This window comes from Globicephala melas, chromosome 4 (assembly GCF_963455315.2).
Source record: "Globicephala melas chromosome 4, mGloMel1.2, whole genome shotgun sequence".
Taxonomy (NCBI): Eukaryota; Metazoa; Chordata; class Mammalia; order Artiodactyla; family Delphinidae; genus Globicephala; species Globicephala melas.
The window spans coordinates 126,955,501-126,970,674 of NC_083317.1; the positions used below are offsets into that span (position 1 = coordinate 126,955,501).

At 38.3% G+C, this 15,174-nt stretch overlaps 1 protein-coding gene across 1 annotated transcript; it reads left to right on the forward strand.

The window, feature by feature from the left end:
- The first annotated feature begins 2,619 nt into the window (after nucleotides 1–2,619).
- On the forward strand, nucleotides 2,620–14,821 carry DBR1 (debranching RNA lariats 1). Its single transcript, XM_030873405.3, has 8 exons — nucleotides 2,620–2,949; nucleotides 3,575–3,699; nucleotides 5,532–5,612; nucleotides 7,771–7,856; nucleotides 9,376–9,600; nucleotides 12,431–12,511; nucleotides 12,765–12,910; nucleotides 13,394–14,821. Exons 1-8 carry the CDS (start codon nucleotides 2,753–2,755, stop codon nucleotides 14,085–14,087), a joined length of 1,635 nt encoding a protein of 544 aa, XP_030729265.1. The 5' UTR covers nucleotides 2,620–2,752; the 3' UTR covers nucleotides 14,088–14,821.
- The last annotated feature ends 353 nt before the right edge of the window (nucleotides 14,822–15,174 follow it).

Below are 15,174 nucleotides of genomic sequence, written 5' to 3' on the forward strand. Positions count from 1 at the left end.
AACTGACACTATCTATTAAAGCTAAACATATACCTACTATGTTATCCAGAGATTCCATTCCTGGGCATAATCTAAGGGGGAAAAGTGTTATGTCCACCAAGAGGTTTTACAAGAATGTATATGGTGGCTTTATTCATAACAATTGTTAGAAACAATCCAAATGTCCTTCAACAGAAAAATGGATACATGAACTGTGGTATGTTTACACGATGGAAAACAACACAGCAATAAGAAATAGTATACTATGGCTGTATCTATCTATAGTATAGTTGTTACTGGACCAAACTTGAGCCTGCTTACTTGCTCACAGTAAAGCCCAATCTACTGACACCAGGGTATGTTGAAGGAAAGTGCAGTGGTTATTGCAGGGCGCCAAGCCAGGACTCCAGGTAGTTAGTGCCCAAAAGACCCGAACTCCCCGATGGCTTTCAGGGAAAGGTTTTTAAAGACAGGGTGAAGGAGGGGGTTGTGGGTGCGTGATCAGCTTGTGGACATTCTGACTGGTTGGTGGTGAGGTAATTGGGAGTCAACATCATCAACCTTCTGATTCCAACCAGTCTGGGGTCTCCGTGCTTGTGATCAGCATACAGTTAACTTCTTCCACCTGGTGGGAGTTTCAGTATCTGCAAAATAGCTCAAAGGATATGGTATGGCTCAGGGATCAAACCCGTGCCCCCTGTGTTGGAAGTGTGGAGCCTTAACCACCGGACCGCCAGGGAATTCCCTGGCTCAGATTATTATCTATAGCCCTTGAGGAGGAACTAAATGTCCTTGACTTTGTTTAATGGCTAAACTATTATTATTTTGTCCTACTTGATTGTTTTCCTTTGCTTCTGCATTTTCTCACTTCTCTAATTTAATTTATTCTTTGGAACTTGGAGAAGGCCTAGGTGGCTAGTTTTTCTACAAAGAGGCAGGTGGAGGACATTGCGGGGGGTGGGGGTGGTGGTCATCTGCCCTGTGAAGGCCCCATAGGGTCCTCCTGCTCAGTTACATAGATTCATGGATGAACCTCACAGATATTAAGTGAAAGAAGCCAGACACAAAAGAGTACATAATATACACTGACATTTCTATGAAGTTTAAAAACAAGTAGAGCTAATCTACGGTGCTAGAGGTTAGACTAGAGTTTTTCTTTTGGGAGAATAGGCTTGGGAGGAATCAAAAGGGAGTCTTTTGGAATGCTAGAAATGTTTTATATCTTGATATGGGTGATTATATATGGAAAAATTAATCAAAATGTGCACTTAAGATTTGATTTGTTCATGGCATTTTAAGTTAATTAAAATTAAAATTAACAATTTTTCAATCGAGAAAAAAAGATCCAGAAAAAGATAATTCCTGTAGATCGAAAATCAAGTGGAAGAAGTTAAATTTTTTTTTAGAAGTTAAATTTAACAATGTCAAAAAAAGTTATCTGTTCTTTATATAGTTCAAAAAATTTAATACAGAAGGGAAAATAAAACATTAAAAACTAATAGGAAATATTAGATTTCCATCTTTTTCTACCCTCTTGATTGATTTAGATATCATGAAAAGTGTATCTTCCTTGTAAATTTGAAATAAATCACCTATAAATCACTCATAAATGTCTTTCAATGGATTTATGTCTTTGACTTTCCCAGTCTTTTTTTTTGTTTAACATCTTAGTATAGTAGTATAATTGCTTTACAGTGGTGTGTTAGTTTCTGCTGTATAACAAAGTGAATCAGCTATACATAAACATATATCCCCATATCTCCACCCTCTTGCGTCTCCCTCCCACCCTCCCTATCCCACCCCTCTAGGTGGTCACAAAGCACCGAGCTGATCTCCCTGTGCTATGTGGCTGCTTCCCACTAGCTATCTATTTTACATTTGGTAGTGTATACATCCCAGTGTCTTCTTATTGTCATTGTTTTGTTTACATCTTCTGCTTCATTTTGAATTAACTTTGGTGTCTTTATTCCTAGAAATTGTTTATCTAGTTTTTTTTTTAATGAGCAGAGATGGTTTTATTATTCTCCGTATTATCTTGATTATTTTCTTTATTAAATTTGCCATAAGGGTTTTATTTGTTTGCTTGTTTCTGCCTTGGCCACTAATTCTTCAATTGTCAGTCTGGTCATTTTCCCTCCTGGATGTTTTCGAGATATTCATCTGCTTTCATTGAGCTTGCAGTCTAGTTACACAAACAACCATTTGGTAGGGAAATGAAGAGTCTCTGGCCCCTTTAAAAAAAAAAAAACTGATAATTTTAGAAACTCTTCGAGGAGATAATTTCAAAATCCTCAGTGAGGTTTTACGTTTTATTTTAAATTTATTTTTATTTCGGATGTCATAAAAAATCGTTTGTTTAATCGTTTCTAATCACTTTCAGGCAATTATCTTTGCCGTGAGAAGTTCATCCTAAGTTTGATTTTATAAACTACACTATTTCCGGGAATTTTTGTTTGTTTGTCTTACTACTCTGGTTTTGATTTTTAGCACCTGTCAGGCTGCTCCGACTTCAAGAACCACCTGCCACAACAGGCAAAGTACGAGACGATTTAAAAGCTCCTTGGAATCCGTGTTGGTCATTCCCTTCCAGACCTCTCTCTCGCGAGATTTGGAAACCGGAAGTGAATTATATTGCTGGAGTCTCAATTGCAAGAGGCGGCGTCTCAGTTAAGGTTGGCGGGATCTGAGCGATCAGTCGGGTCTTCGTTGTCCGGCCTGGGCTGGCTCTGGTTTAGGGGGTTGCGGGCAGCGCTCCCTGCCTCGGGCCGGCAGCATGCGGGTGGCTGTGGCCGGCTGCTGCCACGGCGAGCTGGACAAGATCTATGAGACGCTGGCGCTGGCGGAGCGGCGCGGCCCGGGACCGATAGACCTTCTGCTATGCTGCGGCGACTTCCAGGCTGTGCGCAACGAGGCCGACCTGCGCTGCATGGCCGTGCCGCCCAAGTACCGCCACATGCAGACCTTCTACAGGTGAGGGGCGTGGCTTGGGCCCGGGCCCCCGCGGTGCGAGGTGTGACTAGCCAGCGGTGGGGGCTGAGAACCCGGGCTGAGTTGGAATCCTGTCTGCCACTGACCAGCTGTCTCTCTTAGTTCCCGTCTTTGTTTACGCTGTGTGTCTAGGAACTGGCGCTTAGTAAATGTCACTTTTCTTCTTTCGATTCATCTGTTTTGTTTCGGAAGGTATCGCAGCCTGAGGGGAAAATCTGGAGGAAGAAACTGACAGGTTAATCTACTTTATGCTTAATAGGACTCTGGGACTACTTCATTTATTGATCGAGGAGTTTTTATTGGACGCTTGCTATGTGCTAGTTCTCATTCTAGAAACTAAGGTTGTTGCAGTGAACTGACAAAAGTTTTTGACCTCATTGAATATACGTTGGCTTGAACCCAAGGTGGCGGCCCTGAATCATTCTTAAGGACAAGGATGGACAATTCGTTTAGAAAGGGCTTAACTTTTTATGATGAGCTCAAGTTTTTTTTACTTCGGACCTTATTTTGCTTTTCTGCTATGCCTAATAGCACAGGCATGCCCAATTGCTTTTCTCTATGTCTCATTTCTGCTATGCCAATTGACAACTTTACCCTTATGTTCTAGGTATTACTCTGGAGAGAAAAAGGCCCCAGTTCTCACAATTTTCATCGGGGGTAACCATGAAGCCTCAAATCATTTGCAAGAGTTACCCTATGGTGGCTGGGTAGCACCAAACATTTATTATTTAGGTATGTGTTCGTGGGTAATTTCTTGGTCTGATGGCATGGAAGAGCCTGTCAGGATTTGTTTATCAGTTGATCAGCATCTTGAAATGTATGGTGTTTTGGGAATGTCTCTTGATTTAAATAATCATGAAAATTTAATTAAAATAATTCATTTAAGTAGGTAATCATGAAAATATGTCCATGCATCATCTAGTGCTTTAAGCAATACTTAATATAACTGCAAAGAGCTTCTGTACGATTTGCAATCCCTTAATTTTTTTCTTACTCTTCTTATTAAATTAAAAAAATGAACTTTTTATAATGGAAATATTTAAACATACACAAAAGTAGAGAATAGTATAATGAATCTCTGTACCTATTAAACAGCTTTAACAACAATTATTGTTCTGCCATCCTTCTTTCAACCCACTCCCCGCCTAAACTCTTTTGTGGGAGGAGGTGACAGGAGTATTTTATCTATTTATTTTTTAATATTTTATTTATTTATTTATTTATTTGGCTGTGTCAGGTCTTTAGTTGTCGCATGTGGGATCTTCCTTGCGGCGCGGGATCTTCCTCGCGGTGGGCAGGCTTCTCTCTAGTTGTGGCGCCTGGGCGCTCTGGAACTCCAGAGTGTGCTGGCTCAGTAGTTGCGGCATGAGGACTCTAGGGGCTTAGGGGCATGTGGGATCTTAGTTCCCTGACCAGGGCTCAATCCCATGTCTCCTGCATTGGAAGGTGGATTCTTAACCACTGGACCACCAGGGAAGTCCCAACTGGAGTATTTTAAAGCAAACCTCAGCCATCGGATTATTTCACCTGTAAATACTTTAGCATGTGTTTTTAAGTGATGAGGATTTAAAAAAAAATACCACAACTACAGTACCATGATTATACCTATTACCTATCATTATCTGTTGCCTAGTTCATGTTCAGATTTCCCTGATTATCACAAAGATGTCTGTTTTACAGTTGACTTGTTCAAATAGGGTCCAAACAAGGTCCACACTTTCATTTGATTGTCATGATTCTGAAGTCTCTTAGACTATAACTGTCCCTTTTTGCACTCTCTTCTCCCCCAAACCCCCATGCTGTTTATTTGTTGAAGAATATGGGAAATTTATCTGGCAGAATTTCCCACATTCTGGGTTTAGCTGATTGGATTTCCTTGGGTTGTTTAACGTGTTCCTTTTATCCTCTGTGTTGCTTATAATCTGCATTTAGATTTATAGACCTGATTAGGTTCAGGTTCAGTTTTAGTCCTTTTAAACTATACAGTCCTTTCATCTCTTTATTTAAATGTTTATAGGTGTTTCTAGTGATGACATTATAACTTCAGAAATTTAATTTCTCTATGTCATTACTGATGGATCAACTTTTGACAAATGTAGTATTGTGAGAAGGTGAAATTGTCTGAAGATGATCAATCAAATGAAATAGAGAAACTGCAGGTTTCTATATTCTATAAGTCAAAGGTATATGTTATATATACCTTATATATAACATATAAATCCATCATAGGACATTTTCCCCTATTTCCCCCGCCACATCCCCACATTCCTTTAGGTACCAAATTTATGTATGTCTGTTTCCCTCTTCACACTCCCTGTCTCATTTGTTCCTTCTTTTCTGCTCAGTCTCTTGCCTCCGTAGTCTGTCTCCCTACTCTATGTTATATATTGTTGGCATATTTTCTATGTAAAAGAGTAACCTCATCATGACACTTAATTTTCAAATAATTTTAAGACTGCATGATATTCTAGGCCTCTAAACTGTTTGTTCAGTTAGTAAAGATTGCTTTAAAAAAATGATTGCTTTTGCCTACAGTAATTTTATTTAACTATGTAATTTTTCAGGCTTGGCAGGTGTAGTAAAATACCGAGGTGTAAGGATTGGTGGAATCTCTGGTATCTTTAAATCTCATGACTATCGAAAAGGTATTGTTATGCTTTTTTTTTTTTTTACATTTTATTACATTCTTTTTTTCTTTTTTTAATTGGAGTACAGTTGATTTACAATGTGGTGTTAATTTCAGGTATACAGCAAAGTGAGTATTGTTATTCTGAGAATTGTTTTTAAACTTAGAACTTCCATACCCCATAGTAACTTAAGCATAATATACAGTTTGACTTTTTCATTGGATTTCTCCTATGAACTGATTAATTTATTCTTAAATTTATATTATAAAATATTTTATAAATATGAAAAAATAGAGAACACTAGAACGTATTATCTGTGTATACACCATCTAGTTTTATTTGGTATTTTGCCACTTTTAGTTTTGATTTTTAAGAAATAAAAGAGTACAGATACAATCGAAGTTCATTGTTTATCTGTCCTCAGTCCCATCTCTCTCCTTTTATTCCTCCCTTACCTCACCAGGCAGTCACTATTCTGAATTTGGTGTTTATCATTCACTTGATTATTCTATATCATTACCATATCAGTAACAGCTTTAAACAGTGTATTATATAGCATGTTTTAAACTTCATATAAGTGTATCATTTTACATGTATCTTTCTGCAACTTCTTTGTTTAATATGTTTTTTAAATCCATGTTGATACATGTAACTCTGTCATTTAAATTTGTGAATAGTATTCCATTGTATAAATATACCACACTGTATCTGAATGAATTATATCTTGATTTTAAAGTTAAAGGAATAGCTTGGATCCACATTGATTTTAAAATTTCATGAATTAAGTTGACAGCTAAAAGTTACAACCTCAGTGTAACTGTTAAATCACAAGTCTGTTCCTTGCAGCCCTGTTCCCCATGATTCTGAACTATTGTGATGGGTCTGCAAAAATAGGCCATCTTCTACCTGGCAGGTGTGGGCACAAATTGGAACCACTCTTTGGAGGAAAATTAGTTAACATCTGTGGAAATTATAGAAGTATTCTTACTCAGGAGTTCTACTTCCAGGAATTTATCTACAGATATATTCCACAAGTGCAAAATGATATAAACAAATGTATTTCAGCCTTGTTTGTAATAGCAAAAGATAGGAACTAGTTAAATGTGTCATGATATAACTATACAGTGCAATGCTATGAAGTCAAAAAGAAGGAAAAAAGAAGCAGCTCTATGTGTGACTAATATGAAAAGAACTCCAAAATAAAGTGAAAAAAACAAGGCACAGAACGTGTATAAATTATACTGCCACTTGTATAGAAAGAAAAGGGAGGATAAAGAAATATGTATATTATATGCATATAATGACATCCCTGGAATAAAATACTGAAACCTGATTAACACTGGTTCCCTGTAGGTAGGGTTACTGATGGATGGGGGAAGGAATAGGAGAACCCTGTCCGCTTGTTTTAGCAGCTTGATTGACGTAAAATTTATGTACCATTGTAAGTACACAATTCAGTGATTTTAGTAAATTGTAGAGTTATGCAGCCTTTAGCACCATCTGGATTTAGAACATCTCTATCATGCCTAAAAGTTTTGTGCCAGACTTAATCCCTGCTCCCATGCCAGCCCTAGGTACCCACTAGGGTCTACCCTCCAGGAGGAATACTTTTTACCTATGCCTTTCTTTTTTTTCTTTATTTTATTGAAGTATAGTTGATTTACAATATTGTGTTAATTTCTGCTGTACAGCAAAGTGATTCAGTTACACATATATATACATTCTTTTTCATATTCTTCTCTATTATGGTTTATCACAGGATATTGAATATAATTCTCTGTGCCATACAGTAGGACCTTGTTGTTTATCCATTCTGTATGTAATAATTTGCATCCGCTAACCCCAAACTCCCAATCCATCCTCCCCTCACCCCCGCTCCCCCTTACCCTATACCTTTCTGATGGTATCTTTTAAATCTTAAACTATGTGACTAAACAATGTATTCCAAAATTAAATATAATTTAATTTAAAAAATCATAAGCCTCCCACTTATTTAGATTTATAGTTGGTGATCAGTTATTAGAAAATACCAGCATTTTGAGTGTTTTTTTAATAAAATTTTCAAGAACCAAAAGCATTGTTGACAAGCATCAGTTTTGGAGAAGTGTACGTATGTATTTATACTTGCAATATTTAAGGGAGTTGATAATAGCTTATTTCTCTTCTTCAATTTAAGGTCATTTTGAGTGCCCCCCCTATAATGCAGCTACAATAAGGAGTATCTATCATGTGAGAAATATTGAAGTCTACAAATTAAAACAGGTATGTAAAAAGTACATTACGGCAGACTTGAAAAAATGGTAAACTAATTCTCTACCAGAATGTATTTTGATCTGCTACTTCCAAGAAGAGCTCAATTCTGTATTTCCACAATTTGGATCTTGAGTTGTTTTTAGGAGGTTCACAGATGAACATTTTTTAGATTTTAATGGCTATACATTTATTTTAGTGATTAATAATAAAATAAAATATTTGATCCATGACTTCAGCTACCATTCCTTAGGGTAAGGCTGAAGAATATATATTGGAATAAAGTGATACTTGAAAGAAAGCGTTAAATATTTTATTTTAAATAATGATATTAAATAGAAAATAATAGTGAAGATGATATGGGAAAATTGTGAAGGTGATAACCGAAACACTGGCTCAACTGGAGAGTAAATGAAACTAGGTTTTTGTTTGTGAACCCATTAAATGTCTGACACCGGGCTAAGCAGCTTTCATCCGTGATAGTTCATATAACTGTCACTCAAATTCTGTCATGCAGCGTGTCCAACTTTGTCACACTAAGGGAGAGAGGCCAAAGGCTCAGATAGATAAAGTAACCTGCCCGGACTTCCCACACAGTTAAGAGCCTGCCAGAGCCCCCAGGCTGGTAGGGCCTGCCAGACTGAACTCAGGCCCTTCCCATCATAAATACAGCCTCGACTGGAACATAAAGATGTTTACAGGTATGCCCCATTCATAACAGTTACTTACCTTTTACTTTTTACTTTTACTCATCTAAATCCTACTGGTCCTTGGAGACCCAGCTTAGATTTCACTTCCCAACCAGTGTTCTAGTTTAAAGTCCTCACCCTTCTCTGAATTTTTGTAGCACTTATTGCCCATACCAGCTTTTCAGTGGTTAATCATGTCATCTTACCTTTTGTATTTTCTTGAACACTTACTTAAATTATTTTAATTTAGTTGTCCAAGTATTTGCTTTGGATTACTTGACAGTATGGAGTATATTTTGTGTTCTCCCCAAGAAGACACCAGCTACCTTAAATACCTCTAATATAATTTTTGTAGTAAACGGAGAGGTTTTTTTGGTGTTTACTATGTGAGTCCATCAGAAAAAAAAAAAAAAGGTTTACTGTAGGTTAGGTTTACTGTATCATTTACAGTACAAGTCTCATGAAATCTGGACATTGATCTTAAAACAGTAGTTTCTTTACTAAAAGGGAAAAGAACAGTGCATGTTGTAGATTTTAGAAACCCAGTGCTAAAGACCTTAGCTGATTGGCAATCTAATCAAAGTGTGTCTCTATTGAACTGCCTTGCCACGGAAAATAAAGGTGATTTGTCAGGCAGAGAGAAAGGTGTTTCTCTTTGCCTCGATGAGTGAGTAGCTCAGTATTTCTGTGACTTCCTTAAATAAAGTGTTCTTAGAATGAATTACACAGAAATCTACAGATCTCTGTGGGTAAATGGTTGTGTGGCGGTGGAGAGAAGGGAGGGGATTGCTTTTGGTTAATCTGTTTCTAAGAGCTTTCTTTCTTTTCTTTGTCTGTTAAAGCTGAAGCAGCCTATGGACATATTCTTATCTCATGATTGGCCGAGAAGTATATATCATTATGGAAATAAGAAGCAACTTCTTAAGACTAAATCTTTTTTCCGACAAGAAGTGGAAAATAACACATTGGGAAGTCCCGCTGCCTCAGAACTTTTAGAGCACTTAAAACCTACTTACTGGTTTTCTGCACACCTGCATGTGAAGTTTGCAGCCTTGATGCAGCATCAGGTAGAAAACAAAATGCTTATTCTTTGAGTTAACAAGCAGTTATTGAACATCTACGGGCTAGGCCCTATGGGCATAGTTGGAAAGTTAGAGAAAGAGATCAAAGGTGACTTTCCTTTTGTGAATAACTCAGTATCCAGTGGGGAGAAGGGACAAGCAAGCAATTATAAAATAGTGTAATAAGTTTGTGACAAAAAGTGCTTAGGATACTGTGGGAACACCTAAGCCAGGCCATGGTGAGAGGGGATGTGGACAGAGAGATGAAGGGATAGAGAAGGTTTTCTAAAGGAGTTGATGGTGCCAGGAAGAAGCAGATTATCAGGGTAATCTAGGCCCAGGGACCGATGTGTGCACAGGCTGGAAGGTCTGAGAGCGTGGTGCCTTTGGGGAAGTGCAGCTGGTCCCTGGGGCTGAGGCACAGGGAGAGATGAAGCTGGAGTGAGATCATAGCTGCCTTCTGGGATATGCTCTGGAGTTTGGGTTTTAACCAGGAGGTAATGGGGAAGGTTGGGGGTCATGAAGTCAGAGTTTCATTTCAGAAGGATTAGATTGGCAGCAGTTTTGTGTGTGGATTGGAGTAATGTTAAATGGGAGGCAGAGGAGGCAAAAGATAGGTTCTAACCTAAGGCAAAGAGGGAACACAGAGAATGAAGCAGGTTCCAGAGAGATTTTGGAAGCAGAATCATCAGGATTTAGTGACAGAGGGAGGAGTGAATCTAGAATGACTCCCAGAGTTTTCCTTTGGTAATTGCATGGGGATGGTGCTTGATGCAAAGTAGAAAATAAATACCTACTTAGAGTTAGGCTTTAATGGAACTATGCAGTTCTTCCTTTCACCTCTGATTCTGGTTGAATTCTGACTTTCCCATAAAGTATCCCATAGGAAATACGTTTAGAAAATGCTGGGTTAACAAAGTTCGGGATTTCTTCCCAGAGGCTTGTGTAGAATTTCTGAGAGTCCAGTGTGCTAATGGGTATTACCTTTCTCTGAGATGGCGGAGGGGTTGTGCAGCGCTTCCTGAACTTACCTGACCAAACCCTTTTCTGCGGTAGAGGTACACTTCGGTGATGCTCTTCGCACACGGTCCGGAAGATTCTGTCTGAAAACGTTCCTGTGGGCCCTCTCTGTTGTGGGCTTATTCTTACTCCCCAGCTTCACTGGGAGAAGAAGGCGAGGTTACTCTTGCATTTTCCTTTGGGCTGTTGCCAGCGTGATTATCCTCTTCTCACGTCCAAGTCTTCTGTTTCTGTCAGTCACCTTTCCCACATCTGTGTTACTCTCCTCTGTCTCTTGGGGCTCATGATGCTCTTGGATTGCTACTGAAGCACCTAATTTGCTACTTTTCCCTGATTCTGTCTTCTGTTGTCAACCGTGGGGACTTGTGTCTCTGAATTAATATGTTTGATCCCTTTCTGTTGCTCCTCAACTGCCTCTGACTTCACCGGTATTCTGTCTGAGCCCTTTTACTAACACCAAAGGTCATCTTTCCTCAGAACTGCCCTGCTGCCAGGATCTACCCATGATCTCTGTGCATCCCACCTCTCAGTCCCTCCCCACCACTGAATTGAAACCTGGTCCTCAGCAGGGTGTCCCATCACTTGCTTCCTTGTCTTTCTTTCTCCATGTGCCTTGCTGTTTTTTTTTTTGTTTGCTTTGTTTTGTTTTTTTTGCGGTACGCGGGCCTCTCACTGCTGTGGCCTCTCCCATTGCGGAGCACAGGCTCCGGACGCGCAGGCTCAGCGGCCATGGCTCACGGGCCCAGCCGCTCCGCGCCATGTGGGATCTTCCCGGACCGGGGCACGAACCCGCGTCCCCTGCATTGGCAGGCGGACTCTCAATCACTGCGCCACCAGGGAAGCCCTGCCTTGCTGTTTTTAGTGAGTCACTTTTTACTTCTTCCAGTGTGACCTTCATGTTTGTGATCCTCCCATGTTTCTTTCTGCTGGTTCACTTTTTAAAAAAGAACTTTATTGGAGTATAATTTCCATATCAAAAAATTCACCTGCTTTAAGTGTAGAATTCAGTGATTTTTAGTAAATTTCCAGAGTTGTGCAAACATCATATAATCCAGTTCTAGAACATTGCCATCACCCCAAAAGATCCTTTGTGCCTCTTTGCTGTCAGTCTTTGTTCTGTCAACATTCAGCCCCAGGCAACCACTAATCTGTCTTGTCTCTATGGATTTGCCTTTTCTGAACATTTTATATAAGTGGAATCACAAAATACATACTCTTTGGTAACTGGTTTCTTTCCTTTACTTGCTTTTGAGGCTCATTCTTGTTGTCGCATGTGTCAGTGTTTCTTTCATTTTTATTGGTGAATAGTGTTTCATCCTATGGAGTATGTATGTATATATATATCTATATCTATATCTATATCTATATATATATATATCTACTTTGGTGTTGTATCTAAGAATCTTTGCCTAACCCAGGGTTACAAAGATTTTCTACTATGAATTCTTATACGAGTTGTATAGTTTTAGCTCTGCCAATTTACTTTTAAGCTCTTCCGTTGTCTGATCTTTAACCTTTGTGTTATATGCTTTGGTTTATGTGTGTTATTTGCTTTGATTTAACATTATCATTACCACCATTTCTTTCTGCTTTGACTATTGTAAGGAAGTTGAAGCCCAGGCCCAGAGAGTGTAAGTGCCTTGCTTGTCATTGCACAAGGGGGTATAGAGCTAACTTGTTTTGGAAAAGTAACCATTGTTCCTTTGACACACAACTTAGGGGATTGGGTAATGAAGATTATTTCCATCCTTTTCAATGTCTGAATTGCTTGTGATGTTTTAACGTTCTTTCTTAAATCATGGTTCATATTGTCTAGGCCAAGGATAAAGGACAGTCAGCCAAAGCAACCAGATTTCTAGCCCTGGACAAATGCTTACCACACAGAGACTTTCTTCAGGTAAAAAGAAAATGAAATAACTTTGCAATATAGTTTTACTCTTTCAGTGATTAAAAAAAAATTGTGTCCTTGCAGAAATTATTGGTGCTGTTTGTAATTTATGTGTTCTGAGATTTCTTTGGGAATGTTTAAGTTACATTCATGTTTGTAAGCTACTAAATTAAATTCCTTTCAAACTTTACTGTTATATTGACATTCTTAGAATATTAAAAATAGATATGTACTTCTTAAAATCACCAATTTCTTCTTGTAGGTAATAGAAATAGAACACGACCCCAGTGCTCCTGACTACTTGGAGTATGATACCGAGTGGCTCGCCATTCTCAGGGCTACTAATGATCTTACGAATGTGAGTGAGCGCCTATGGAATATGCCTGAAAATAATGGGCTGCATACGAGGTGAGTCTGACCTTCTTTAGGATTTTCCCTCTCCATTGTATGCACAGTTGTTGTCCCCTCCACCTTCTTATTTTTTTAAATCAAGGGAGTTATTGCTACAATTCAGAGTTTATTGACTGGTATGAAAATTGCAAGTTTTCCGTCCAAGAGATCCAAGAAAATAGACTGCTGAGCGCCAACCCAAAGAAGTGTATAAGTGCAGCAAACTATAAGCGCATAAGTGCATGAAACCTTAAGACCGTGGAGATTTGGTTCACACATTAAAATAATTTGTACTTGTTTTAGGGAGTGAGTTAAGGACAGCTTTTTCTAAGAATTGTTTTAATCTCAAAATGGTCCTTTGCTAAGTTAACTATAATTTTATGAAGTGGAATTCTGAAATGTGGTTTATTTTTTAATGCACCTGCCGTCCATAGTTGGAGCTCATCATGTGTTGTCCAAGGCTGATAAAATATAAAAAGCTATTGTTTTGGACTTTCCTAGGTGGGATTACAGTGCAACAAAAGAAGCTATGAACGAAGTGTTGGAAAGATTGAATCATGACCTCAAAGTTCCATGTAACTTTAGTGTAACGGCTGCTTGTTATGACCCTAGCAAGCCACAGACACAAATGCAGTTGGTTCATAGGATCAATCCTCAGACTACTGAATTTTGTGCCCAACTTGGCATCACTGACATTAACATCAGGCTTCAGAAGGCCAAGGAAGAACAGCACTTGTGTGGTGACTATGAAGAGCAGGATGACGTGCAGGGTAATGACTCTGGAGAAGACCCTAGTGAGTATAACACAGACACATCTGCCCTGTCCTCTATTAATCCAGACGAAATAATGTTAGATGAAGAAGAGGAATATGATGATAGTATTGTAAGCGCACACAGTGACATGAATACACCATCTGTAGAACCATCTTCTGATCAAGCTTCTGACTTTTCTGCAAGCTTCTCTGACATCAGGATCTTGCCAGGTTCCATGACTGTATCTTCTGATGATACATCCGGTTCCCCAGTTGGCAAGGAGGGGAATCGCGGTGACCCTGTGGAGTTGGGGGATGGAAAGGACTTAACCAATGTGCCGTTGAAGAGGCTGAGTGATGAACATGAACCTGAACAAAGAAAGAAAATCAAGAGGAGGAATCAAGCCATCTATGCTGCAGTGGATAATGATGATACAGCCTAAGACAATTTACTTGTTTTAGTGTTATATGTAGATATGTGATTTTTGAGACTATATTTTTAGAGCTGGATCTTTGACTCAAGACTTAACTTTGTAATAATGAAGTTACATAAATTTTAGTTAGGTATCGACTTTATCTTTAGGCCTTTGTATGTTTCAGATAAAAAAAAATTAAACTTTCATATATTTACTTGATTGAGTACCCCCCTTTTTCTGAGAACATATATTATTCACTTTCAGTTTTTTCAGCAAGCACTTATTGAACACCTACTTTGTACCAGGCACTCTTCCATAAGATGGCACTACAAAGATGAGTAAGACAGGGGTTTTTACCTTCATAGAGTTACTATCACTGTAAATATTTTGGTGTATAAAATATGGCATATTTTGTTTTACAGTTAAGTCATTATTGTATATATACTTGTATATGCTCCCTTTTCATTTATTATAAATATTTTCTCTGGTCAGCTCTTAATGTCTATCGAATATAATTGAAGCTGAAGAGGGTAGATAAGATTTCAGGAAATAAGTACTAAACATTGGCAAACATAAAATCTTATACTTAGTTGATGAGATTAATATAACCCTGCTGACTTTTACATATTATATTTTAGCTTTAGCTTTAATTTTAATGTGACTATACCGGTCATGTGGGCCACAGTTCAGCTTAGTATTAATTACTAGCAGGGAATAAAATAGATAACCAACAGGGACCTAGTGTATAGCACAGGGAACTATACTCAGTATTTTGTAATAACCTATAAGGGAAAAGAATTATCCTAGTAGAGATGGAAAGTGAAAGTAATTTCTGTAGAAGGAATAGTGTTATCGAGGGACTACTGGTTCAGATGGTTTCAGGAGAAACTACCAAACCTTTTAAAGGTAACCACTAATATTATGCAAAGTGTTCCAAAATATAGAAAATGAAGGAAAGTTCAGTTTCTTTTCATGACGCTAATATAACATTGATACCTAAATCTGACAAAGATTGCGCAAAGAAACCACAAACCAATCTCACATATGAATATTGAGTCCCAATTGAAGTCCTAAATAAAATATTAGCAAACAGAATCTATAGCACATTTTAAGA

What these genes read in the sequence shown, in the direction of transcription:
- DBR1 (XM_030873405.3), top strand. Translation starts at nt 2,753, where the DNA reads ATGCGGGTGGCTGTGGCCGGCTGCTGCCACGGCGAGCTGGACAAGATC. An exon ending in ACCAAACATTTATTATTTAG is followed by an intron (nt 3,700 to 5,531) that starts GTATGTGTTCGT and finishes GTAATTTTTCAG; the next exon opens with GCTTGGCAGGTGTAGTAAAA. An exon ending in ATCTCATGACTATCGAAAAG is followed by an intron (nt 5,613 to 7,770) that starts GTATTGTTATGC and finishes CTTCAATTTAAG; the next exon opens with GTCATTTTGAGTGCCCCCCC.